Source organism: Falco naumanni, chromosome 5, assembly GCF_017639655.2.
Source record: "Falco naumanni isolate bFalNau1 chromosome 5, bFalNau1.pat, whole genome shotgun sequence".
NCBI lineage: Eukaryota > Metazoa > Chordata > Aves > Falconiformes > Falconidae > Falco > Falco naumanni.
Window position 1 is genome coordinate 28,533,937 of NC_054058.1, and position 26,643 is coordinate 28,560,579.

The 26,643-nt window shown below is 46.4% G+C and overlaps 2 protein-coding genes across 5 annotated transcripts in view; one reads left to right on the forward strand and one right to left on the reverse strand.

The window, feature by feature from the left end:
- Positions 1–1,650: 1,650 nt before the first annotated feature.
- Positions 1,651–14,385, reverse strand: ADCK2 (aarF domain containing kinase 2). The gene is made up of 8 exons (XM_040596107.1): positions 13,444–14,385; positions 12,576–12,722; positions 10,918–11,046; positions 10,169–10,264; positions 7,909–8,160; positions 6,339–6,467; positions 5,625–5,678; positions 1,651–4,384 (listed from the first exon to the last, which is right to left on the reverse strand). Exons 1-8 carry the CDS (start codon positions 14,359–14,361, stop codon positions 4,241–4,243), a joined length of 1,869 nt encoding a protein of 622 aa, XP_040452041.1. The 5' UTR covers positions 14,362–14,385; the 3' UTR covers positions 1,651–4,240.
- Positions 14,386–16,069: 1,684 nt separating this feature from the next.
- DENND2A (DENN domain containing 2A) overlaps positions 16,070–26,643 on the forward strand; it is a 60,186-nt gene continuing 49,612 nt past the window's right edge. For 3 of the 4 annotated variants that reach the window (XM_040595331.1, XM_040595333.1, XM_040595334.1), the window contains exon 1: positions 16,070–16,171. The gene's annotated coding sequence lies outside the window, so the exon portion shown is untranslated. Of the gene's footprint in view, positions 16,172–21,134; positions 21,279–26,643 lie in introns of those variants that run through there. The other variant, XM_040595332.1, reaches the window with a different exon arrangement.

Consider the following 26,643-nt stretch of genomic DNA (forward strand, 5'->3'; position numbering starts at 1 on the left):
CTCTTTCCACAGGACTCCAAGGAGTCAGGACCTGTAGTGCTGGGTAGTGAGTCTGAGGCTGGTGGAAGCGTAATGGGGCAATCCAGAGTGGAGCAACAGAGGACCTGGGAGTTATGAAAGTGATGCAATGGCCACAAGACCTATAGCTTGGCAGAGGGGCATCAGGTTGTAACTGCTTTCAAGATGTAAATGACAGAGAAAGGAATTTGTTAAGTGAGGGCATAGGCCATATGATAGTGTAGGAGGTGAAGAACAAGAACGAAGGTCAGGAGAAATGCCCTGGGAATAAGTGCCTCAAGTGAAGCAGTGGAAGCGCAGGCACAGGTTATATCCTGCTAATACAAGCCTGCAGGGAAATGAAATCCAGGCCTGAAAAGGCTTCCACTGCTGCGTTCTGGGAACTTTCTGTCCTGCTGTGTTCCTTCCAGACCAGTGCCAAAAGACCACATTTCTTTAAGGTCATGGACCACATAAAATAGGAATTGTAGTTTACGTGATGCTGTTGTATGACTTACCTTGCTGTGTCAATGTTATATGAAATAATGGGGAAGGAGAGCTGGACACCAGATGGATGTGAAAACAAAAACAACAAAACCCAAACACTTGCAGCAATGAAAATGTACATGCTAAAATACAATGTATATTATCCACTGCAGTTTCCATTATTAACAACTGACTCTTGCAAACGTCCCATGCACATGAGTTGCAGAGATCCACAGAGAAGTCTCCATACATGTGACAGAGTTGTGCTACTCCCTGCCAAGACTGCTGTAGAGGGCAGGGCAGGATCCAGTGACAGGAGAGGTGTTTCAGAAAACCTGGTAAGACGGTTTGGAACTTTCCAACTCAGGCTTCAGGTAAGCGTAGACAATCTACTGTCAGGGCGTACATACTCCTTGGAATACACAGGCCATTCCTCTAGAGGAGGAATGACTTATAGAAGCCCAAAATGCAAAAAGGAAGATGCTTTTCTGGTGACAAGCCACCCTTTCTAGGCATTGTGATGAGAAAAATGTCTGTTCTCCAAATTACATGTCTTTGGAGAATCACCAAACCCAATGGTGGGCTTGGGGGTCTGTTTTGCCTTACGAGCTTTCAGGCTGGCAGTCTCCAAAAGCAGGTAATCTTATGTCAGGAACATACTCGGATACCTTGGCAGGTAGGGTGCCTGGTCAGAATAAACAGACTTTTTGTTCACCATGAACAAAGGAGGAGAATGTTACAATGACAAGCAAACTGGTAAATTGACAGTTAACAAATTGTGTAAGGCTCCAAGGTAGCCAGCAGTGCTATAACAAGAAGAGCTCCCCGTTCAGGCTATAGGGTAAAAACATAGTTACCACTTGGAGTCCACAGTGTAACTTACTCATGCCTCCCCTGTTTCTAAATGCTTTACTGACTTTCCTTACTGAAGCATGTGGGGTCAGCCACTCACACGGACAAGCTATGGCCTTCTCCCCTCCCCCAAAAGGAAACCGTAAGGCCCATCAAGAGAGTTTTCTGCAACAGGAAAGGAGAGAAGAGGGTTTTTAGTGCATGTACTCTGATGAGTGGAGGTGCCTTCTTTCACAAAGGGGAGGAGGAGGTTATGCTTTTCACATCCTGAAGAGCTGTCCCTTTTCCTAATATCATTAGAGATACAAAATACAGTGGCTGTGTCACAGAGAATGCTATTTATTATCAGCTTTGGGGAGCCAGAAATGTAACTTCTTTTCACATGGGTATTTACAAAAGGAGAATGGACTTGGCACAATTTACTTGCTGGAACATTGAAAGCTGTATCAAAGGATATTCTTATTTTACATAAAACTGTGCTAAAATATAGTATTTGCAATACCTTGTTTTAATACCTAGAACCAAACTAGATGCAAAATTTAAATGTTGTTGCCTGACATTCTGTGTACACTTAGAGACATGTTACGCATTTTCTGGCACATCACTTGGCAAAAAGTGTAAGTTTTATAAAAATTCACCCCTTTTGCAGGAACATGGCACCAGTGATAATAGCAGTTTCTTTAAAAAAAATATCTAAAATTAAGAAAACTTGTAAAAGGGAGCTCCTTTGACATTCTGCCAAATCTTTTGAATGGCCAGCAGTTTCTTAGCAATAAGTCTCAGACTACATACCTCCAGAGATAACTGAGAGGTTATGCCTTCACAGCTCTCCCCAAAAAAACAGTTAAAGTTAAGTTTCTCATCCAGATGTCTACAAACTCTTCTAAGGTTTGTAAGGTAAAATAGCTAAAAGGGGTATTCTTAATTTAGAATCCAGAATATGCATGAACTGTCTTGAGATTTTTGGGTTGTTGGGTTATTTTTAAAAAAAAAAAAAAGAAAAGAAAAAAAGGAAAAAAAAGGAAAAGGAAAGATGAACCTAAATACAAGTAAAGGCTTTGACATTTTGTTTAAGTTAAGGTCTGAAAAAAATTCTAACTTACTGCATATATGGAAATTACCTGCGAGGCACAATTTTGCCTTTTAAAAATGGCATTTTGTCATTTGGTTTAAATGCTGTTTAGCATCTGGAAAAGTTGGCTGAAATTTGCTCAGCAAGAACATGGGTGACTGCCCAAGTCCTGTGTGACTAATAGAGTAAGCCCAGGCTGCACACGCTGCAGCGTGGTGTGCCTGGCACCTCTACCCCCCAGGCTGGATGGAAATGGGAGGGGGCACGCACATGACTGTGGGAAAGTGGGTCCTGGCAGCACATGGAGAATTTCTTCAATGTAAAGCTTGCTTTTCTTCTTTTTTGAGTTCTCTTTTATGCAAAATCATGTGCTAGTTAGGACAACAGTGTACCTAGTTATGAGTTTAAATCTAACTGGACTTAGAGAAACAAGCCTAAAACTTAAAAGATATTAAACTCTACTGCTGTTTGTGTCCTTAAACATTTGGAAATGGAATATGAAATGATTAATGGGAAGTACATGAAATAGATTGAGCAGAATCTAAACTTATTTTTCAGACTTTAATTGTATGTCATTAATCATTATTTTATAATCACCATAAAACAGCAGCTTGTCTGCTGATATACTTTCTCTTCATTGCTTAACCATCTGAAAACAGACCACTGCAGACACCCTGTGCTGCTGCAATTTCACATACAGTATATCTGGAAACATATTTAGTGTTATAGTATTTCCAATCATTTATAGACTGTGTTTCTCACTATTAAAATACAGCCATAAAATAATTTTAATACTACTATTAAAATAACTGACTGTAAAAGCCATGTATGATCTAGCTCTTTTGCTGGCTTTATTTAATTTTAAACATTTACAATGTGTTTTCTAACCATTAGGAAAATGCTTAGACTCCTTGTTTTGCAAACTATTGGTGACAAAACTCAAGACTTTGCATATTAGTTAAGGTTTTGAGTTAACTAGAGTGAGACTAGGGGAGCAGGAAGGAGGGTCGTAGGAAGGAAGTACACACACAAAAAAACCCTACTTTTTTTTAAGCTTCAGGGAAAAAAAAAAAAAAAAAAAAAAAAGACCAGTACAAATATTTCCAAAAGTTGGGTTTTATTATAGAATTAGGTTTTCTGCCTAGGCAAATATTTTCTTTTGCTGTTTATAATCCAAACTCCTATAGTATTGTGCTGGAGTATGGAAGCTTGAAAAAAATCAAATTGACTGGTCTGTTTTTATCATCCAAAATGACTAAGAACAGACCACTCCATGCAAGATCTCAGGATAATTCTACAATAAAAGTAGAAGTTAAAAGTACAAAAGACAAAAAGATTTTCTGGCTTTTTTCAGACTGAATTAGTTGCTTAGGTGGCGTTAGAACATCATTTCTCACACCACTATGACAGCTAAGTCAGTAAATTATAAATATTTAACCTGATATATTTCAAAACAGACTTGATCAACGAACACCTTTTTAAAGACTTTTAGACAAGTAAGACGGCTTTTCTCATCAGTCTGCAGTGATCTTGTGCACCTAAACTACATGATATGTCAGTTTAAAAAGTACCAGAATACATTAGTTCTTAAAACTGTGTAATGAGTCAGAACTCTCAAATTGTGCAAAGTCTTCCTAGTTTCTGGAATAGACCTTCTCATCATCCCATGCCTGGTGCGTGGCTGAAACAACTGAAGGCAACATTAATGGAGAGTAACCACTGCATGGTGTCCCCCCAAAATACGTGTGACTTCTCACCTTCGGCTTCTTTCTCTGTCAGCTCACAGACAGCACAGGTAACCCTGCACAGTGAGAGGGCAGCAGTCACAAGAGTCTATTCAAGGACAGAAGCTGCAGTTTTGATGAGCAGTGGCTTAGCTGCCTCTAGGATGTCCAGTTCAGGGTCCAGTGAACGACCAAGTCCTTCCAGAACCATGATGGCAAAGATGATAGAAGCAAAATTGCTCTCGAGCTTCACCTAGAACCACAAGAGACTAAATGGTCTCAGCAGACCTTATTTTCTTCTGAGCCTGTTCCACAGAGGTACCAGCTCTAGCTAAGCTGAAAGGGAAGGGAAGAGGCTGGAGAGAAGATATGCACACCTGAAACCATACTGCAACTCCATCACTTGGGAGTTTCAGAACTCACTGAAATCCAGCAGCAGGCCCAAAAATAAGGCAACAGTTTCAGGGCAAGGGCCCTAAGGGAACCCAAGAGTTTGTTTTTCAATTCGAAGAAGGGGAATGGGGTTTTTTTTCTTCCATATTGGAATAGCAGGAGCTCAGAAAGTGCTCACTATTGCTAGTGTAGTTATAAGCTGCGGTGGTATCTAACATACTTGAACACTTGCATTTGTGTGAGGGGGAGCTCATCTTCTGAATGGCCACAAAAGACCCCCACAGATCACAGAGGAAACTATCCTCTGCTCTGCATGTCAACAAACTGCCTCCCAGTTCCCAGCCAGACACCACGATGGTTTCAAGGCATACCAGGGCATGAAGAATTTATGGAGCTGGAAGAACTTGCTTTATAAGAGCCTAAATTACATTTCATGTTATTAGAAACCAGCTTAATGACAAAAACCTCTACCTAAGGAATGTTTAGAGGGACTCTTAGCCACAGGGCTGCCCAGCCTGCAGACAACCTTCTCATCAACTCTAGTTCAGGCAACCATGTCTCTGTTGATTTCCAGAGTTGTCTGCAACTGTGGAAACTTGTCCCTCAAACAGTATCAGTTATAAGAAGGAACCTCTGTCCTGTGAGCAGCTTCTCACTTTTGAGGCCTCTAACAAACCAGTAAAATGGCCTGGTGCTGTTACATAACCCCATATCAAGAAATAGGTCCAGGGAGGAAAGCATGCAGTGATATACAAGTGGAACACATATTAAATTTCATTTTCTGCTTCTAAGGGACAAAAAAAAAAAAAGATAGGAAAAACTTTGCGTTACAAAACCATTCGTTTTAGTAAATAGTATCAACCATTAAATGCAGTATTAAGACAAAACCCAACAAAACAGAAATTGGTCCTGGTAGGGTGTGCATCAAGACCTGAGAAACAGCATGTCTCCAACACTTGGATGCATTCCTGCAGTTCCCCTCATAGCAATTCATTTCAGAAGTCACAGTCCTGCTCCCTGTCAGCCCTTCATGTTCGCAGTAGTTCTCCCTCCCCAAATGAACTTTCAACTATTGAAGGTAGACAGTGACAGGACCTCACCTTATGGGTCATCAATAGTTTGAAGACATTCGAGAGGAGATTTGCCACCTGAAGCTGGAATACAAAAGAAGTTAACTGATCAAAAAAACTGTGGTCAAGAAGATTGAGCCATGTGAGTGACAGGCAGGATTCTTCTAAGTGTTTGTTAGCATTTGGCTCTAGGGACAAGATTATTGGGCTGACAACAGCCAGCATCAAGGTATGATCCCCCTCACACCCTGCCTGGGATAAGGAGTTCAGCTGTGACCTGTGGTTCTGCCTACCTGCTAGCCCAGAAAGGCTGGGAACGTCTGACCTCACAGCAGTACACAACATGCATCACTTCCCTCAGTCCCACCACACTACATTCTCTGAAGTGCCCAGGTTGGCCTTAGCTAACAGGATCCAAGCTGTAACACCAGGCTCAGCAACTCCTCACAGGGAGCTGCAGATGTTCGATTAAAAAAAAAAAAATAAATCAACAAACAACCCCAACAAAAAGACAAACCACAAAAAACACGCCACCAACAACACCCACATGAACAAAATACATTTTTCAGTTAGGAGGAAATAAAAAAGGATTTTATGGATTTTTGCTGCGCCTGAGAGACTAAAAGCACCCAGTACTGGTTGGCGGTGCTGATGAGATCAGAGCCGGCCTTCCCACACGGACCATTCTGAAAGCCAATTTGCACTGAATTACAGGTAAGTGAGGGTGGGACATTGTGCACTTGCCTTTCCTAGGGCAATGGTGTTCCCCCGGGCCTTGGTCACTAGTTCCGCCATCTCGGCTTTAAATCGCTCAATATCCTGGCACTGGTTAGCACGGGCGTGATGAAGGATCAGTTCTGCCACTCTCTCCCCCTGTGAGACAAGTTGAAAAGGAGAATCAGAACTCGGTCACTGGTGCCAGCAGGCCTACAGGGAGCTGCACATCATCGTCCCTGGAAGGGCTCTGCTGCGAAGGTCCCTGGAGGCGGCAGGGGAGAACTCTCAGGGCCATGCCTTCCTCTTCCAGCAACAGAGACCCAATGAATCAACAGAAGCAGGTGCAGGAAGAGCAGAACCAGTCCAAAAATCTTAGCTGGTATCTTGCAGATCTTGTAGGGTAGAACACAACAAAGATCTCTCAGACAATCAGAAGTTTTGGGGGGAAGTAAAACCCACAGGATTGGCATTTTCTTCTTAGCAGAGGAGATAATGGTGTAAAGTATATTAACCTGTCCTGTGGGCCAAGTCCATTTGCAAACTGCAGAGGAAGAGTGAGCTGATTCTGCAACAGCAGACGCTTGCTGAGAAATGGGGGGAGCCATACCCAAGCTTCACTTGTGAGAGGCTCTATAGATCTTCTTGGAAGACATGTCTGACACCAACGCAGAGCCAGAGGCCCAGGTTTGGCAGAGACCATAGAAGTTTTTCACCTGTAGATCATGAATTACACCCAGCCTAAGCCACTAAGGACTTGCAATCAAACGTTTGCAGTTTTTGCTTTGTGTCTGAGAAGTCTGGCAGCACAGGATGGGCCTGAACACGCAGTTTAGCACTGACTCCTCGGTATGCTTTGGCAGATTGAACAGACCAAGTTAAAACATGTCCCTTGAGATATGCTGGTGGACCATCCAACTCACAGCTGAGAAACAGCAACATGCAACTATGAGCACAGATGCTTGTTCTCAAAACGAACAGGAAACACCACCACTGGATTCCCTAGTCCATCTGAGAGTTCATTTTAAAAAAGTCTGAAGAAGGACAAAGTAGTTCACCTTATACAGAGGAGCCTGGCAGAGGCCAGACCCTCCCCCCACCTCTTTTGCTTCCTCTTCTCTACAGATGCTGACACAGCAGCAAATGGAGGATGCCATACAGGCTTTCCAGCAGCAAGGCTGCAGAAGAGAACACGTGTGGAAGACCACCATGTCTCTCTTGATTTCCAGAGTTGTCTGCAACTGTGGAAACTGTTAATCCATCCCCTCCTCTTCTCTAGCAAAACCCGGCAGATTCTGCAACAGTCCGAACTGCAAGTGGCTCCCAGGCAGTCCTACCATGCACCAGAAGTACTGCTAACCAGGGAGTGCCGGCAAGCGCTTCCCATTTAACACCTTCCATCTCCTGTGTCACTGAAATCACACCACTCTGGCAGCCTCCTTGCTGCAGCTATCTTATCCCTGTGTCTGGTATAGCTTCCAGGCTAGCAAGTCTCCTCTCCCCTCTTATGGAGGATTGTAAGGGGAAATAGAAAACTATCGCCTTGGCTATCAGGATTCCCATCTGTCTCCCTTCCCCAGCCCCACAACAGAGGCCTCACCTGGCCCTGGACCACAGCCGTGAAAACTGCTCGGAAGTTCTGCATGTCAGCGCTCTGCAGCTCCGCCACGATCCCTGCATCCAGCAGCACCAGGCAGAGCCGCCTCAGGGGTGGCTTCACTTCCACCACAAGAGTGTCACACAGGTCCACGATGGCCGTCTGCTCCTTGCAGCTAGTGCTGACGTGGGCCATGCCTTGAACCAGGATGTTCCCAGGGTGCAGGTCAGCATGGACAAAATTGTCAACAAAAACCTAGAGGACAGACAACTCTTAGAGCAGCTCATTCCAACCAAACCTGCCCCTGCCAAAACTCCCAGGCAAACAGCAGAGGTTTGTTTCTGGTCCGTTCACTGTCACTACTAATGTGCACCACCCTAGGCAGCAACACAGCAAATGGCTTCTGCAGAAGGCCAGCTGTGCTGAGATGGCATGGGTACTACTGTAGGGGAGTCAGCAGAGCTGTGTGAAGCAATCCTATGTCTTTGCTAGAGATCAGGTAGGACAGCCAGGTGTCCCAGCAGGGAACAGGAGTGCTCTTTGGTAATTAACCCTAAACTGGGGGCACACTGGTGGGCCTTGGCAAGGAGTAATGCAGTAAGAATAGGCCATGTGCCATTCAGTGGCATGAGTTATAGTGAACGGTTAAGTTTGTCTGGTCTGGGACATCAACCCACATTACAACTGTATTGGAAAGTAAGGAAACAAGAGATAAGGAAACAAATACATAGCATTTCTCTGCCTCTGCTAGCATTCAGCACCGGAAAGGACTAGCAAGAGGGCAAGCACAGAAAACTTCCCCACCAACCCTCCTGGCCACCTGGGACTGCTGAACTTCCTGCCCCAAGGAGGTTATCTTTGTCTTTCATGGATTTCTCCTAAGAATTTGTCCAATTGCCAGGTAAAAAGAGCTGTGTGAAAAAAGATAATTTTTTTAGGTGTTGCCTGAAAAAGTGACCTCTGATAATTTTATATCCTTCTCATTGGTCTTGTTTTGAGAAACCATACACAGTAGATCCATTACCCACTCTCAGGCATTCATGACTGCATAGATATCTGTCAGAAACTACTAATTTCTCTGCTTTCCATAGTCAGAGTCAAATTATTTCACCATTCCAGTATGGAAGTCTTTCCACACCAGTAATCACCCTGGCTGCCTTCCTCTGCACCTCTTCTAGTTCTGTTACAGCCCTTGGAAAGGAGAGTCCTGGACAGTGAGGGACTAGAACTGCACAGAGTATTCAAGAAACAGCTATTTGTTATACTTACAGCCATAATGTTGTTTCTTAGCTCTATAATTCTTTTCTACTCCTAAAATTTTGGGGTTTTGCTTTGCTCCTAACCATTGAATCCAGTGTTAGCATAAAACTATTCTAGTTCCAGCATTGCTTTTCAGAGTGGTAAGAGCTATTTCAGAGTCTGTTATACTACATGGAGTCAAAACTGCAGGCCTCGCCACCAGCCTAGCATGACGTTGCAGTTATCAATTGAATTTCATCTGACACTTACTGCCCACGCACTCAGTACTGTGAGGTTCTTTTGCAACTCTTCCCTGCTAGTTCTCATGGCTCCTCACAAGACAATTGTGTCACCCTCTCCCAGATCATGTGTGATTATTTCAACCACAGAAGAACTAGACAGCCCGAAGCTGAATCATAAGCTCAATCTGGCTAAGTTTGTTTTCTTTACTCTGTATTTAGTTCTTTCTTTAAAAAAGGCAGTTTGGAGGAGGAGTCAATAAATGAAGAAACTAGCTAGCTGTTTTACCTGTGAGTTGCATCCATAGTCTCTGCAGAGAACATGGTATTTGCCAATTACATTGCACTTCACAGTACTTGGGTAATATGTGAATATTCATTAAATGGATTAGTGGGTTTCCTAAGCAATGCACTGATCAAGTTGCATAGGCTGACCCTACTGTGTGCAAGCAGATTGCCCTTCTACAGTGGAAAAATCTCTATGTCAAAAGCAGTGGTGTATCTAGCCCAGGCTTTACTCAGACCGTGTTACACTGCACATGAGGGACAGATCCTCCTTCAGCCAGCTCAGGAGCTACACAGTGCCCTAACGGCCCAAGTCCTGGGTTACCACGAGATACCTAGCATCTCCAAAAGGTACAGCCATATATCTGAGTCCATGGGGAGAGCAGTAGGAGATGTGGGAAGCAAAATGGTTCTCTCTTTTGCCATATTGTCTTATTACCCCAAATGAATAACTTCTGCAGGAAAACAACCTTTACTTCTAGCCTCAGCCAAGTGCCTACCATCTTTAGCAGCATGTCCATGCCCATCTTTGCAATTCTCTGCCTCAGCTCTGTGGCAATGTCCGCATGCAGGTAGTGCGAAATAGGCTCACTCTCCTGAAAAAGACAGAGCTGGAGTCAAACACACCTTGTGTCCCACCTTCAACCATACTTTAACCTAGATGCCAAGAGTTGAGGAAAGGTGACAATACCGTAGAAAGGACCTGCTCGATAGAGGCTGTACCTAATGTGATGGAGAAGATGAGAAAAGCAAGTGTTTGTTTTTTGGAAAGGGGGTGTGATATAGCCTGGGGCAGAAATACTTTTGCCAGGATCACAGCACAAAACCTAAGGCTGAGAGTAGCTTTGGTCTGTGACTCAGACATCCACAAAGGGAAGTGAGGCAAGCATCAGAAAGTGTCAGATTGCTGAGCTCCTTGCTTTGACCCACCACAAAGGAGAGTTGAGGCATGGTGTTGGTTTGCAAGCACAGGCAAGCACATGGTGGCTGGACACACTGCTGGTCTGCTTGGTTTCAGGCCAAGTGTTCACTTCTATGTGGAGCTGCCTGCCACCTGTCTTCTGGGATGCACTGCTTACAAACAAAGAGAGCGGAAGAGACACTGAGGGAGGACAGCGATCTCTTTAAGCAAATAAGAGAAAACATCCTTCTGCCTCTGATCACTCCTCCTCAAAAAAACACCTCCTTGGCATGTTTTCTTATAGGCCTTCTCACTGCTACCACCAATCCCAGACCCTGCAGTTCTTACCTCAAATGTTTCCACTAGAACATCTGTCGTTACTAAAGGCCAAAGGGGAGTCGGAAACTTCACAAAATCAACATCTAGGAAATTTTGTCGGAAGCGCTCCAAATTTCTGGCTTCATAGCGTAAGTCAATCTCAAGGGAGGAAAAAAAAAAAAAGGAGGTTGGAAACTAGATTCAGTTCAAATTAGATCTTCAGGATCCTGTATGAGGATATGACCGTACGGTGCAATACTCAATACCAACAAAACTAGTCCAAAAGCTAGAATGAAAACAAAATAGAGTGGTGCTTCTTACATGCTTCTTCAAAGCTATAAGGCTTTCCTGATGGAAGAATAGAGTAACAGACTAAGTAGCGGATGGCCCACAACCCAGCACCTTCAAAATACATGTGACTCTTACTATAGGCATGGTGTCTCAAAAAAGACCGGGACTACATCATTTTCAAGGGTAAGACAGATCCTGAACCAAAGCTTACTGTCCAAATAGCAAGGCAGGCAGACAGGCTAGAAGAACTGCAGCCCTTGCCTTGTTTTACAGTTAGGCAGCCATAGCAGGAAGAAATTTAATGAACACATACAAAAAACCCCATTGTGTAAAGTCCTGGCCCTAGCTCTTCAGTGATCCAATGCCTTGACGCAAGGGTATCTTTCCTGCCCACTGCTGCTGCTCAAGGAGGCCTCACCTTCCTCATCCGGCAAGGGGAAATACCCCAGGAATACTTCCTGTTCTTTCAAAAAGAAATGAAAGGAAATTACAACAAGCATATCAGATGCTCTCCTAATTCTCAGTCTTCAGTGCATCCACCAAAAACTCTGCTGGACTAAACTGGTACTAATGACCTCGAGTCACCTCTGAATACAGTCAACAGTTTACAACATGGATTTACTGTGCAGATTTTTTGCAAGAGTAGAAAAGAATTAAAGCTTTCAAAAGCTCGTAACAGACTTCAGACTCTGCAGTCTAGATGCAAAAATAGAATTAGCAGGTAATCGTTTGTTTTAATAGAAACCTAAGCCTAATTAAGCCTGTAGTGAAATCTTTGCAAGTTTGGTAGTAAGGATGTTTCAGGACTGTGTCTTTAGAAGACATTAGTGAATCAGGACTTTTCAGATCTATTTGAAAAGCTTAACTTTACCAATACTATGAACCTGATGACAATACAACATAAAACATATTAACTTATGTGAAAGTACATTAGTTATGCCTGTATATATATCTCAGCACTAACAAACATGACCAGTGAGTACAGATTGCAAACATATGCATAGGATTAAAGAGAAAAAACACATCTGTGCACTTGTTTGGATTCTTTTCCTAAGGTGAGGTCTCTCACCAGTGTTCATCTTTCATAATGGTGCAAAAAGGACTGTGACTATGGCTAGCTGGCTGTTCGGGCTGTTCACAAGAAAACATACTCAAAGTCTAAAAAAAGATTTTTACATCTAATAAAGATTGTTAGATTTTTTAATTGCTTTGCTTTTTAACACTGTAAGCATATAAACTTTCCTACAGTAACATTATGCGACTGACAAGAATAAAGAATAAGCAAGCCTTCATCTAACCCTTTAAAAAATAGCGCTAAGAACAGAGTTAGAGCCAGCCAGTAGCAAGACAAAGGGCAGTTTTGTTTCAGTACATGGGGACCATGGCATGGCACGCACCTGCTGAATCATAAGCTTCTCAAATTCCTTGACAATCTCTGTCAAACTGAGCCACTTGAATCCAGGGAGAAGTTCAATGATGTGGCTACCCATCTTCATTATAAACAGATCCATCTGGACTTGGTGGACCAGCCCAGGGTGCAGAACCTGCACAAGAACGAACAGTGGCAGGATCAACTCCCGAAACGCTTCATTTCAATCATCTCAAGTGATACATTCCAAACAGACAAAACCCAGCTTATTAGACTGGGAGCTAACAATGCTTCCCCAGCTAGTCCTCAAAAAAAATTCACATTTGCCATGGATTAAGTTGTGGAGAAACACTGTATGATTGTCAAATGGACTATATCTGTGCTGGAGACTACGGTCTCACCCAATGCCATTTTCTACTGCTTTCATGCTCCTGCCCTGTCCCTGCCATGTAGTACTGACCAGTATTTGGCACAGCTCAAATACAAGATTTCTGTAAATAAACTTTGCTGGAAAGAACTTATCTGTTCCAGATTTCTTCATGTGAGCAGAGAAGGGCTTTCATTGTCTGGAAGGTGAAATGAAGCTTAATATTCATTCTTTTAATGTAAACTGGGCCCTTGTTGGCATTTCTGGTATCCACATGTCATGTCAAATGGTGCCATAGGCAGTACGTGTACACAAGCTCTCCCGGCGAGGAAGAGCTGGGGCCACTGCAAGTCTGGATCACAGCTGGCTGGAACACAAATGCTGAGGAAAAGACACCAATGGAGACGAGCCTCACTTTTCTCACTCCACCTGGCCCTAGCCAGCTACTCATCTCCATGGGAATTAAAATCGGATTGGCCTCATCCAGCACGCTTTGTTTTCACCCATCTACCAGACACGTTTGACTTACTTTAATAGCTACAGGCACGAGATGCCTGGCTGATGAAGGATTTGCATTCAGGAGTGGTTTGGCCATCTGCTCCATGAAGGACACCCGGCTCGCAGGCCTTCCCTGGGAGCAGTCTGCTGGGCTCAGCTCCGCCCCATTCCTCTCACCCCACATCTCCCGGCTCTTCCTCCTTCTCAGCCACCTGAGGAGACCTCTGAAGCCTGACACTTCCCACGCTTCAAAAGCGGACCTTAACTCCGAGCGTCGCACCAGCTCCTCGGCCTGGCAGCCGGCGACAGCCGTGAGGTCGGCATAGGCTTTATACACCTGCGCGACACAGCCCGAGCCAACCGGCTCCCGGCTTCGGAACTTGAGGACTCCCGTCCAGTCCTCACCAAAGGCCTTCCTGAGGAGCTCGGCGGTGTGGCCCCACGGGTGTGGGCTCACCTCCACGTGCAGCTTAGAGAACTCATCGCAGAAGGCCTCAGAGAAGAGGTCCCTCCGGGTGCTGGCCCACTGGCCCAGCTTGATACAGGTTGGGCCAGCCGCCTCGGCTGCCCTCCGCAGCAGCCGCAGCCACAGGGCACCCAGGCCAGGCCACAGGCGGCTCAGCGGGTAAAGCAGCAGCAGCGGGCCGAAGCGCAGCAACAACCCGCAGGCCCGCAGCGCCAGCCGCAGCGCCAGCCCCCCGCGCCGCAGCAGACCCCGGGGCGGCCGCTCTGGGCTGCGCTCCCCCGCCCACACCGGCCCCCGCTGCCCCGGCCTCTCTTTCCAGCCGGTCCCGGCGGGCACCGCCAAGGCCACCGCGACCCAGCGCCTAGCACGCAGCCCGCCGCGCCCCGCGGCCGCCCAGCCGGGCAGCGCCCCCCTCGCCCCGGCGGCCCACCCGAGGAGGGGGCGCGGGAGCGGCAGCAGCCGCACGGCGCCGCCCGCCACCATAGTCCGCCCGCCGCCGCCAACGGCCGCCGGGGAAGGGGGGCGGGCCAATCAGCGCCGGCGGGCGGTGGCGGCCCGCCCCTTAAAGGGGCAGGAGCGAGCGCCTCGGCGAGTCGTGAGGTGATTGTTCCCGCCTTGCAGGGAGCCTCGGGCTCCGGCTCCCGCTCCCTGTAGCCTCAGGCCGTACCAGAGGAGGATGAGAGGGAAAGGGCCCTTGCTAGGGCTGGAGGCCTTCATGTCTCCCTCCCTGTTGATGGTTAAGGTGGGCTCTTGCCCTCTTGGTTTTGAGCCTACCCCGGTTCGGACTGGTGTGGTGAATCAAGCTATGAGTGAAGCAAGGGGGCTGACACACACCAGGTGTATTTCAGCCACTGTAAGGTGTTGGTTGTCTCTCCTTTTTCTTCCATGATGTAGGAAGCTAGCAATGACCTTTTATTTTTAAGCAAAAGTTGTGGCATTCTAGTGGTAGCCAGATGTTGGCAGGTGAAGTGCTGTGATTATTAGTGGTTTCCTTAGCAGGGTATTAATGAAGTAATCAGTGCTTTGAGTAATGTCTTTGAGGGCACATGATGATTCATCCATACTAGTAAAAGAAACTAAAAGCAAAAGCCTCCTGAGGTAATGGTAGCTGAGTAGACTTAACAAGCTGTTTCACTTTCCAGGCTTGCTCTGGAACTTGGGCCTTCTGCCCCACAAAAGGTCTGCTGATGGCAGTGCTGGGTCTCCTGCTTATTCCTGCATCAGCTGGCAACGTGTTAACCTTGTCTGTAATCACACAGATACAGAGGATTGCTCATTTCCTTTGCAAAGGGCATGTGCCTTTTAAAAATCAAAACTAATGTACCCACTGCTGAGGATGCAGCTGACAACAACATCATCTGTGGCTCCCCCTATGAGAGGTTTGGTGTGTGTGAGCACAGCCTGTCAAAGAGTTTGTGTCAGGAGACAGCCACCGCAGAGGTGATGCTGCAACTTGCGCTGCTATCATGGCGATTCAGGAAAGCCGCTGTCCTGTGCGGGATGCTTTGGGCTGGGAGCTGTGGCCTTTCACACCAGGAGTTCGGTTGGCTCCCAGCTTTGGGTGTATTTGCACACTTCTGCGAGGGGGATTTCCATTTTAATGTACACTGTGAACAAAAAGCCTGTAGGAAGAATTAATTCATTTTCCAATCCAGATCCCTCCCTGGCTTTAATGGGTAGCTCAGACCTGACCCGAGCACATCTGTGCTAACAGGGAGCTGGATTATGGCCCCACACAGGTGAACAGACCAGCTGATGGAAATTGTTTTGCAGACTTGAGGTTTCCCTGGCCAGCCGCTCTCCCGTGAAGCGTCTGTGAGCTGATCGGATGCCGTGACAGGGTCGCCGCAGCAGCGGGAAGCTGTTGGTGTACCTGGTGCTGTTTTGGTGGCAAGTCAGGACTTTCCGCTTCCCCTCGGGTGTTTCTGTTTGCAACCAGAAAGGCGTCTTTGCGCCCCTTTTTTTTTAATTATTTTTATTTCTGGCCTTGCCAGCAGCTGCCCCCCTCACCTCCGCGCAGCCCCAGCCCCCCGCCGCCCTGGGCAGGGGCCGGCGGCGCAGGACGCGGTACTCCCGGGGGGCGGGCGCGGTTGCCATGGCGGCGGGGCGGGGCGGCGCTCCCGCCGGAGGGCGGCCGGGGCCGGGGCGGCGGGGGGCGGTGGCAGCGGCGCGGCGCTGCATGGCGCGGCGGGCGGGGAAGCCCCCAGCCGCGCGTCCGCACGCCGCCAGCCCGGCGCTGGGCGCCGCCGCCATGCCGGGACACGGCCCCCCACCCCTGCCGCTGCCGAGGAAGGTAGGGGGGCGCGGAGGGGGCCGTGGCGGGGCCGGGGCAGCGGCGGGCGTTAGCGGGGGAGAGCGGGCAGGGGTGCCGGGAGGCAGCTTGCTGCCGCCTGCAGACCGCTCGTCTCTCGGGGCGCGGGGGATCGGTGCCGCTCCAAAAAATCTCTTATCGCTTTTTCCCTTCGCGCGCCCCCCCCCCCCCCCCCCCGATCGTTTTTTCTTCCCCCCGGTACTGTATTCGGCTGCAGAGACGGAAACTGGGGGCCGTGAGCCGAGTCCCCCCCCATCCTCCCAGTCGCTGAGGGTACCGCCGTTCGTCCCCGCCGCTTTCCCGCCGGGACGGGGAAGGCTGCTGCTCCCTTCCGTCCCCCGCCGGGTGCGGGTGGGCTGCCGGGGCGGCTCTCGGCCGAGGGCGGGTGGGAGAAGGGCCGCGGGGACGTGGGGAGCTGCTGAAAAGCCGACCCGAGTGGTTCGGCAGCGATGGCGTAGAGGAGCAGCGGCAGCCCAGCCAGCCGGCACGGGGCCCCTGGGTCAACTCAGCCCTGCCTCGGTCTCCGGCAACAAAAAAGGCGAAACTTTGAGCAAATTCCTTGGGGGAAACCCGGGCCCTCCTGGAGCAAGCAGCAGAGTCCTCAGCTGCAGCAAAGCCCTGAATCTTTCTGTGATCATAGCTCTGCATTTCTTTTTGCTCTGCATAGCCTGCTTTTCTCTTACTTTGCCTCCGGCAGGAGAAAACATTTGCACGGCGGTGCAGCCTGTACCTTAAATGCATTGACCAAGGGTGGCATTTCTGACTCCTGCTTAGGATCCATGAGAATATTCATCTGTCCTGGGGAGGGAAACGCCAGCTTGCCTTCTTGCTGTGGTACCCAGGGATGATGGATGCTAATGGGTTAGGCATGGATGGGAACAGTGGCTGGGAAGGGAACAGGAAAGAACTTAGAGCTGTCTGTGTCTGTGGTCCCAGGGTGTCAAATGCAAACGGAAAGGTAAACTGTGCAAGGGTTTTGGGATTCTTTCAGAGGTTTTGATTTTATGAGTCTTCAAGAAGCCTTGCTCTTGATGCTCGGTGCTGGAAGAGGAATGGTGTAGGGGGGATTATGGCTTTCTGACTGCTTGGGGCTGCACTGGAGCCTCAGAGGAGCAGGTAGTGAATGCTAAGCATGGGTTGCTTTGTCCCTGCTCTTTACAAGAGCACAGTTTGTTTCCTGGACAGGTCAACAAGTTGTGTGGGAGCTGTTCCTGACCTTGAGGTGTTCCCCACCACCTTTGCCCTTGCTATTTAGGCAGCGTTGTTCCTTTTGGAAAGGAGTGTCTCTGACCTGGAGCTCAGCTGAGAGCATAGAGGGGCAGAGGGATTTCCATGGAGCTTTCATTTGCTTCTGGGAGGGGAGCTGCTGGTGTTGCTGATGGATTAAAAAGTTGGTTTCTGTGTTGGCTGCCACCTTATTGACCACTCATTCTTGGTGTGTGGTAGCAAAGGCCAATAAAGTGTACAGGCTCTGTTTCTGAATCACCAGAAAGGGAGTTGTTACTGCATCCTGCCAGAGGAAAGGAATGTGTTTCCTCGACCCTTGTGTTACATTCTGAATTGTCATCAGGGTAGTGTTTATGGGGTTTGGTGGTGGTTGGCTTTGGGGTTTTCTTGTTTTGTTTGGTTGGTTGTTTTAAAATAATCCAAACAGTATTTCAGCATACGAGAATGGATATCTACCATGTTGGGACAGACTTGGAAACAACTGAAAATGCTAAGTATGGAAATGAGAGGAAAGCCACAGGATTTCCCAGGGTAATACAGTGCCTCTTTGAGAAACAGAAGAGAAAACACTGAAAACAAGGCGCTGGAGTGACCTGAGATGTAAGAAGCAGGCTAAAGATTTATGGCTCAGCTGGGACCTCTCTCTGCCTGTGGATGAGAAGGTTGTATGCTGAAGCCCAGGTTGGCCTTTGGTGTCCCTGTCCCAACAGTCAACACAGAAGTTGTTCCGTGTTTATCAGCTCAGATCCCCAAGTATAGTAGTCCTTGTAGACCACAAGTGTGCATGGAGTGTCCCAAATTGTTTTCAGTAGTGTCCCCAGCTTGTTGCCTTGGGAAATCTTTTAGGACATTTTGTCTGCAAACACAACCATGTGATGCTTTTTGTTCTCCAAAAACAAGAAGGGCATTTAGATCCTTTGTCAAGCACTTATAATATACTTGTCTGTCTCCCATGCCTGGTGTATTTATGTGTTAGAAATGTTTGTTTTGACAAGGAGATGATAAATAAAGACCACTTAAGTGAAAGGCTGTGGGTATAGAGATGGTCTTAATTCAGTAGGAAGTTGGAGCTTTTCCATTGCGTTATTCTGAATATCAGCTGTAATAGCTAATTCATATGGATAGCAATTAAACCTCTGTTTTGCTGGGTGCTCAGGGGGCACAGAGGCAAATGCAAACCTTGCCTCAAGTTTAAGATATTTGCCGATGAGACCTTGACGCGAAAGAGCCAGATTCTTAAACATGGAGAGATGCTGGGCGTTTCACAAGTGCCTGATAATCCCCCCGAATGCATTGTCCAAGGCAGCTGGTTTTGTCTTCCTTTTGTAGCACCTGACATTTATTTATTGACTGGAACTGTGCTGAAGCTGCTTCTTCCTAAATGGAGGCTAGACCAAGGGGAGAAAAGGTTCTGTAGTGCATCATTAAGCCCATCAGAGAGGAGAAGTACCTCTCTTAAACTCTTGTTGAAGCTGGTTAATTGTGATGATCAGCTCTCGTAGGCATCCAGAACTGGGGTATAAGCTCTTTGGGGAAGCATTTTTTTAGCGGAAGGATTTAAGTACTAGTGGCTGATATGTCTGTTGGCAGGATCCCAAGAGCTGGCTGGAAGAGGCCTCTACTATGAAGGAAATGCTGAAATAGGACTTTTAATGAACTTGCATCGCAGTTCCTTAAGACTGAGAACGCTCTCCACAGGGAGGAAGGGAGTGGGACATAGCTAGAAAGAAATTCCTTGTTGCATTTGAGTTCTGACAATGAGTGAGCCCAGTTTTGCCTAGATAGAGCTCGTGTACATTGCATCGGAGGGGTACTGATCTGTAGGCACTGTTTTACTCTGGGCTGGGGAAGAGACAGTGTTTTCCTGATTGCATCTCTGAAGTGCAGTGGAAAGCACAGTAACACACATCTTGCTTATGGGATTTTTCTCTCCTTTCCACCTCTAAGCAGCTTTACCAACTACTGGAAATGAAAGCAAAGGCTGAAATGCGTGAATATGCATGCCATTTGCTGGTGGCTTCAGCCCAGGTTTTAGTGAAGACCACTTTTCATTCTCTGTGTCTGTGGTTAGCCTTGTGTACACTATATGACTGAACTCCGGGCTCCTGACTTCATGAAGGCTGTGCATTTGAAATATAGGCTTCTGCAGGCACCTTGGGTGATCCTGAACCTGGGTGCCGAAGAGAAAGAAGCTAGAGTCCCTGGAGCTGCTGACCCTCTACAACCTGGATTTTCAACTGAGGACCATGTCCTCGGGTGGAAGCCTGGCACAGAACAGGCTGAGGACAAGTTCAAGGTCCCTGTGGTCGATATAGCATGAAAAGGCATCATCGCTACCTTACATAAGTAAATACTTCAGGTCTTACAGGCCAGACCTATTCAAGATCTGTCCCAACCTTTACATGGTTCACCACCCAACTGGGACAAGGTACTCTGTCTGTAGACATGGGACTGATGAGGTGAGAGTCGTAAATCCCCAGTCTGGTTCCTGATCGAAGCAATGGACACTTGCTTGCTGCTTATGTGAGTCTTTACCCTCATGTTATTTACTGAGCCAGGAGCTCACGGCATAGAACCTGCAGTGAAACACCTTTTGGGGCTCTGCCATCATGATGGTCCTGTCCCTCCTGTGCTGAGATGGCTCTGAGCAGCTCTGAACCATATCATGTGGTTCCAGGCTGTCAACATTGCAGTTGCCAACAGAGGTAGTGCTCTTGGAATAATCCTGGTGTGATGGCCAGGGTAATCCTATGCTGAAACCCCCTGGGTTTGTACTGTTTTGAGGTAAATGTTGCGTAAATGTTTGCTGGTCAAATGTGGGGCACTATGTGTGTGCAACAAAGACCTCAAAAGGGGGCTCACGAGAAATCAAGAGGTTTGAAATCCTAGGACTCCTTTCTTTAATGCAGATAACATGTATTAAGAACCTTTTTTCCATCTTTTCTGCAAATAGTGCTGTCCCATGGTAAAGCTGAGGGGAAGTCAATTGTAGTTGAGAAGTTAGAAGCTTGAAAGTGTAGTTGTCCTGCTGGAATGAACGCTGAGAGTGCTGGTATAATCTTCATCCTTTGTTTCAGTGCTTCTTCCCCTCTCCAGGTTAGGGAAACCAGCTGCAGCTGGTATACTGGGATTTAACAGGGCAGATTTAATAGTTACAGTGGTGATTAAAAGTCAGTTTTTACCACTTAAACTTGGTAGGAGTGAGTTAGTATGCCTCTGAGGCTTTCTTGTACGTTTGGCTGAATGTTTCCTGTTTATGTGCTGTTACACGTGTCCTTCACTGAATGCGAGAGATCTGTGCCGGCCATCTGACAAGCGACTCATGGGTAGTTGGGGTAAAGCCTCAGATTGCTCATCAGAAGCAAGGGGGACAGGAGATGAGGCAGTTGACCTGCAGCTAGGCTACTGTGTTCAGCCTGGGCAGGAGCTGCTGGTCCTCAGTCCCCTCTGCGTTGCAGCCGAAGCTCTTGCTCAGCCCTGTGCTCCTGGGCTGGGAACTGGCAGTGTTTATGCGATGAAAGGGAGCAGAAGATGGCTTTTCCTGAGCGCTGCGTTTGCCCGTACATGTGCTGGCCCAGAGCCAGGATGGAAACTCTGTCCTCATGAGCAGAGAGAGGGAGATGGGAGGGGCAAGAGACAGAGAGGGGGCCCAGAAGCAGAGGGAGTTAAAATAAAAATACCAACCCACGCAGAGAAAAGCCTCTAACAGATGGGCCTAGCCATCCCCTGGGTTCTTCACGCAGTTGGCTTCATGTGCATCACTGACAAGGCTTCACCTAGAAGTGTGGGTATGAGGCATGGATCATTTTGAGATGCATGGTGGAAGGTCAGAGTACAAGGCAAAAGGAAGGAAGCTAGACGGGTAAGTTAGTTGTTATTTGGCGCTCTCTGATGCCTGAAGTGAGGTTTGTGAGTTGCTGCTGGTGCTGTGCCACTAATAAGGCAGATGCCACTGTGTGAGCCATTAGAGGGGCATTTGTTTTCAAGTGTGGCATCCTTTACTGCAGCAAGCATTGCCTTGTCTCCTCTGTAAAATAGTATTGCTAATGCTGATGGAAGTTTGTTTCACTGCTCTTGTTCCTTTTAGCACATGTACAGTAGAGAGCTATCAATCTGGATTGAGACTAGTGTACAGATAGGTTCTGCAAGTAGGTGCTGGCAGCTGTATTTTCCTGTGCCCAGTTCCTCGTTAAGCATCATGGTAAGTTATCAGATTTGCCGAACAGTTCAGCATATGGGGTTCTGGCCTTGCTTGGAAGGGTCTTGCCTTGGTTAGATACCTGTGCAGGAGGAGACTGTGCCTGGCAGCAAATCTGATCTCAAAGAAGCAGTTGGAAAAGCTTGGCTGTGAGCTCATTTGAAAATCTGGGCCAGACACTTCAGAAGTTGAGAGCTGATGATAGTTAGGGGCAGCTTGAGTGGGGAAGGGTGCCACCTCACTTGGAAGTGGACGAAAGAGTTCTGGGTGGGACCTTGCCAGGCACTGAGACTCCTGATCCTGCAGATCCCTGAGAGCAGATGGCTCCTGACCAAGTTCAGGCACGTAAGTTGTTGTTTCCAGAAACTTACTGGGGACTCTGGCAATCCACCAGAGAGACTGTTTCAGAGGGCAAGGACTTACTGCTCTTTGTAACCACAATAATTTTAAATGGCTAGATGCTCTGTGTTTTAATTAAATTTCCCTTTGGGAATTAAAGTGGTGAAGTGTTTCTGTGATCCTGCTATGCTTAAATATTCTGTACGGTACCCCCACTTGGGCAAATTGTTCAAGCAGACGTGTAGGTCTAAGCACATGCTTAAATCCACCCAGCAGAACACTTTGGCTGCCAGTGCAGTACATCGTTCCTGCTCAGGGAAGTTAGGCTGGGCTTCATGCAATCTAATTGAAGATAGTGGGCTTTGAGCATAAGCTTAAAATTAAACACCTGCTTAGGTGTCTTCCTCATCACAAGTGGTGTCTCTCACACTCAGCTGTATTCTGCAGAATCATTTTATATTAGCAGTGTCCTTGAACATTGCTTTCCTCTTAATTTCCTGTGAGACTTCTTGCCAAGTGCTTGCTGACAAGCCGTGTTACTGTGAGCAGTTCAGGTGAGATGCTGTCACAGCCCTGGTATTTTGCTAGCATTGTGAATAGGCATGCATATGTGAATGATTAAATGAACCCATCAGGGTGTCATCTGGAGAGGAACAAATGCTGAGCTTGCTTTGCAGGCGGGGGGGAGGATGAGATCCCCCTCTGTATTTTTTGCTGAAAGCTTTTCCCGTCTGCAGATGTGCAGCTGCTGTAGTTCTTTGCCAAAAGCTGGCCGTGACTTTCAGAGCTGGGGAACGTGCACACATCTGTTTGCAGAGGAGAGCAGCGAAGGGGCTCGGGTCTCCTAGGGGATTATGTTCTCGTGATAGATAGTGCTGACTGTCATGGAGGGAAATGGCAAATTTCACAGGGCGCTGTGAGGGCACTTTAAAAATATGAGTTTACTTGCTAGTGTCAGCCAAACACTACCTTGCTAAATTAAAAAGGAAAGAGCTCCCAGAGACTTTTCAGACTGTTGGAGCTTTTCCTTTAAAAATGTTAAGCCCCCCTGAAGATGTATTTTTGTGTGTGGAAAATCTACACAATGTATTTCAGCTGCAAAGCATGGGGTGAATATAGGCTTCATGTTTTCTTTTAGGTAAGAGAGGAGTCTTGGGTTATCCAGAGCTTGGAGTGGCATAGTAGCAAAGGGAAATAAATGCCTCTTAGAAAAATTGAGAAGGGTGTCTTCTCCAGCACATGTAGCACTTCAGAAATCAGCATCTGGCCAAAACAGACCCTGAAGCATCCTCTACAGCCTACTGAAGTTCATGGGAGCTTTTCCGTGAGTTCAGGGAGCTTGGGATCAGGCTTTAATTGAGAATCTGTTTTTCCCTGCCTTGCTACGCTAGGCTGTGTGTGCGGCAATCTGTAGTCAGATTCTGCAAGAGAATTTCTTACTGAAAAGAGATGAGTAAGGTATTGAGCTTTTTCCAGATGATGTTGGAAGCCCTGATCTAGCTGGCTGCCATTTTTCAGCTTTGTCAAACTGTGAGAGAGGCTGAGAGTTTTCCTACTGGGAAATCAACATGTGATAACTGTGTTTTGCATTAGTTTTCTGCCTCTGTCCCCTGAGATTGCGATGAGTGACTCCAAGTTGAAGTTTTGCCACAGTGTCACCTCTCACATACAACAGTCCTGTACTTGTGTTGGTGAAAGATACTGATGGCTATTGCCACTTAACTCTGTCCTGAAGCTTGCCTCTTAGGTATCCTCTAAGTAGGAAACTTTCCTTGTAGGATGATTTAGTGTACACAAATTCAGTAGGAAACCAAGGTTTCCCCTCTTAAATTCCTGAATTCCAATACTAGTCAGAGAAAGACATTTGGGTGTATTTCAAGGAAAAATAGGATTGCCTCTAAAAGGCACAAATTTCATAAAACGTTGTCAGAATTTGATGGGGTTGGGTTTTTTTAAACTAACTTGTTCTGACATGCAATATATTGCTTCATGTCCCACTTGCTTAATGTTCGCTTGCATGGGGTAAAATTATTTTCCTGATCCAAAGAAATGAGGAAATATTATCAGAAACAGACATTTGCATTGTCAGAGCAGTGAAGGACTTCAGCTCTGACCAGCAATCGCTGTAGAAATAAAAATTCTAGCTTTTCTGTTCTTCAAACTATTCATATATGCTGATCCCAGTCCCTCTGCTCATTCATGCTCAAGGCAGCCTGCCACTGGATTTTTATTACTATAGTTAGTAGAATAGACTAGACTGTTGCAGTTGGAAGGGACCTACAATGATCATCTAGTCCAACTGATTGACCAATTCAAGGCTGACCAAAAGTTAAAGTTATTGTCCAAATGCCTCTTAAACACTGACAGGCTTGGGCCATTGACCACCTCTCTAGGAAGCCTGTTCCTGTGTTTGACCACCCTCTCAGTAAAGAAGTGCTTCCTAACGTCCAGTTCAAACCTCCCCTGGGGCAGCTTTCAACCATCCACACACCCCCTGTCACTGGGTACCAGGGAGAAGAGACCAGCACCTCCCTCTCCACTCCCCCTCCTCAGGAAGCTGTAGAGAGCAGTGAGGTTGCCCCTCAGCCTCCTCTTCTCCCAACTAGACAAGCCCAAAGTCCTTAGCCATTCCTCATAGGACATGGCTTCCAGCCCTTTCACCAGCTTTTTTCCCTCCTCTGGATGCATTCAGTATTAGTACTTTATTTTTACTGCAGGTTCCTGGTAAAGACTGGTTTTTGAAATATCAAGCCTGACCTTGGATTATGTTGATTTTTTCTTTCTCTTTTTAAGTAAAAAAAAAATTACCTGTTTCCAGGTGTTGGGTTTTTTAATCGACAACCCCTTTTTTTTTTGTGAAGAACTTAAGAAGTTCAGCTGCCTCACTGTTTCTGTTGCAAATGTAACTTTTTTTCTTTTTAAACTTATGAACAATATTTCTCAGTGGAGGAGACTTTGGTAGGAATTACCATGAAATCCTTGAATGCAGAATAAAGCAAATTTGCATAAAGACACACCCCCACCCCCCACACACCCCCCACCCCGTCTAGCTAAATTTAAGTAAGTCATATAATTTCACAGTAAAGAACCTGACTCTTGTAAGCTTCCTTCAGATTACATCAAACATTTTCTTGGAAGTTTCTCTCTCTGTTGTTGGTTTGCTTGGGGTTTTTTTGGCATACCAAATTTAGATCGAACTTGGCAAAAATTGTTTCAGTTGATCAGAAACCACAAGTAATTTACTCATCCAGCAACACTCAAACCTGTTTGTGCTTTATGCCAATTGAGTTGCTGAAACTATACAGCTGTATTTCAGGTTTGTGAGTGCACCTTGCCCAAATAAGTTAGGTTTTGGACCCTTTCTGATCAGGTAAGAGAAACAGATGCCTTTACCGGACAGTTCAGAGTTTGTGAGATGGCTGTCCCAGGAAAAGTTTACTTCTAGAGCACAGATTATCTCTTGCAATTATTAAAGAGCGGTAGCTCATGTGTGGACATCAAGACTTAGCTGAGGTGGACTGGCCCACTGTTCCAGTTTAGGTCCTGTGTAGAAAATTGTGTTGATCTGAGGTATCTGGGAGTATTTTTGCCATATAAACTGCTTACTCTTATCTCAGTGTACGATATTTTGAAAGGTCAGTCTTGCCAAAGATATGACTTGTAGGACTGATTTCTTATATCATTTTTACCTGTCATAAAAAGTCAGATTTGTGTGAAGAAGGTCTAAAGAAAAGTGATTTCTTAGTTTTGTATGCTAACTGTATTTACAAACAGTATGTATCTCTAATATTCTTTTTGCTTGGGAAGGCATATAAGCAAAGATAACTTCTTGCTAACCTATTTCTAGTGCCAAAATTTCTCCTCTGTCTTATTTTCTTTTTAATATGAATGCAGTGAACCCACTTGGAGAAGTGGATGACAGTTTTTATTAACTAAATCTGAACGTTTGAGTTATTACATGTGGAAGAGATGGGAAGAAGAACGCCTACTTGAATGCCAAATATTTTTCTTACCAGCCAAGAAGTAAATCAAGTATAGCATTACATAAGCTCTTCTTGCACTTCTTCTAATTGAAGAAAATATTTGGGGAATTTCCCCTAAAAGATCGAGTTTAGGTTTAGCTTGCCAGTAATGTCTGTAGACATTCTTTTCAATAAAGAAAATCTAGTTATCAAAAGATCCATTGTGTTCAGCCATGATAATTGAAGCAATGTAGTGCAGCTTCTACCTTTGCATGAAGAAGGTGGTTCTGGTGAGGAATACCTGACCGGCCTGTTCATAGGGTGTCTAAGCTAGAGAACGTGCATTTGTTGAATTCACAGTCTTCTGCAGGGAGAAAAGCATTTATGGACAGCCTCTTTCCTGAGTCAGACCTTTAGAGCTGAGTGTGATTTTTGGGGCAGTGGGGATAGGAACTTCACAGAGGAACCTGTGTATCACCAGGGTGTTGTACCTAGTAGGTCACCTCTCTCCTAGTGCTGGTCATCTACTGTGAGAGACCTTGTCTCTCACCTGGCGGGAAACACTTGTATTTTTTTAAGGAGGACCTGTAAGACTTGTCCTCTCTGGAGAGGTTTTATGATAGGACTTGAGCTGAGGAGACTGTGCTTGAGGTTCTGTAGGTAGGCCTGTGTTGGTGAGGAGCAGAAACGAGATGAGTGTGGAGGGTTTAGTGGGTGAAATGCAAGCC

Coding starts and splice junctions, on each gene's coding strand:
- ADCK2 (XM_040596107.1), bottom strand. CDS start 14,361: ATGGTGGCGGGCGGCGCCGTGCGGCTGCTGCCGCTCCCGCGCCCCCTC. Junction 8,161..10,168: donor TGGACATGCTGCTAAAGATG/GTAGGCACTTGG, acceptor TCTGTCCTCTAG/GTTTTTGTTGACAATTTTGT. Junction 6,468..7,908: donor CGGCTGTGGTCCAGGGCCAG/GTGAGGCCTCTG, acceptor CTTGTCTCACAG/GGGGAGAGAGTGGCAGAACT.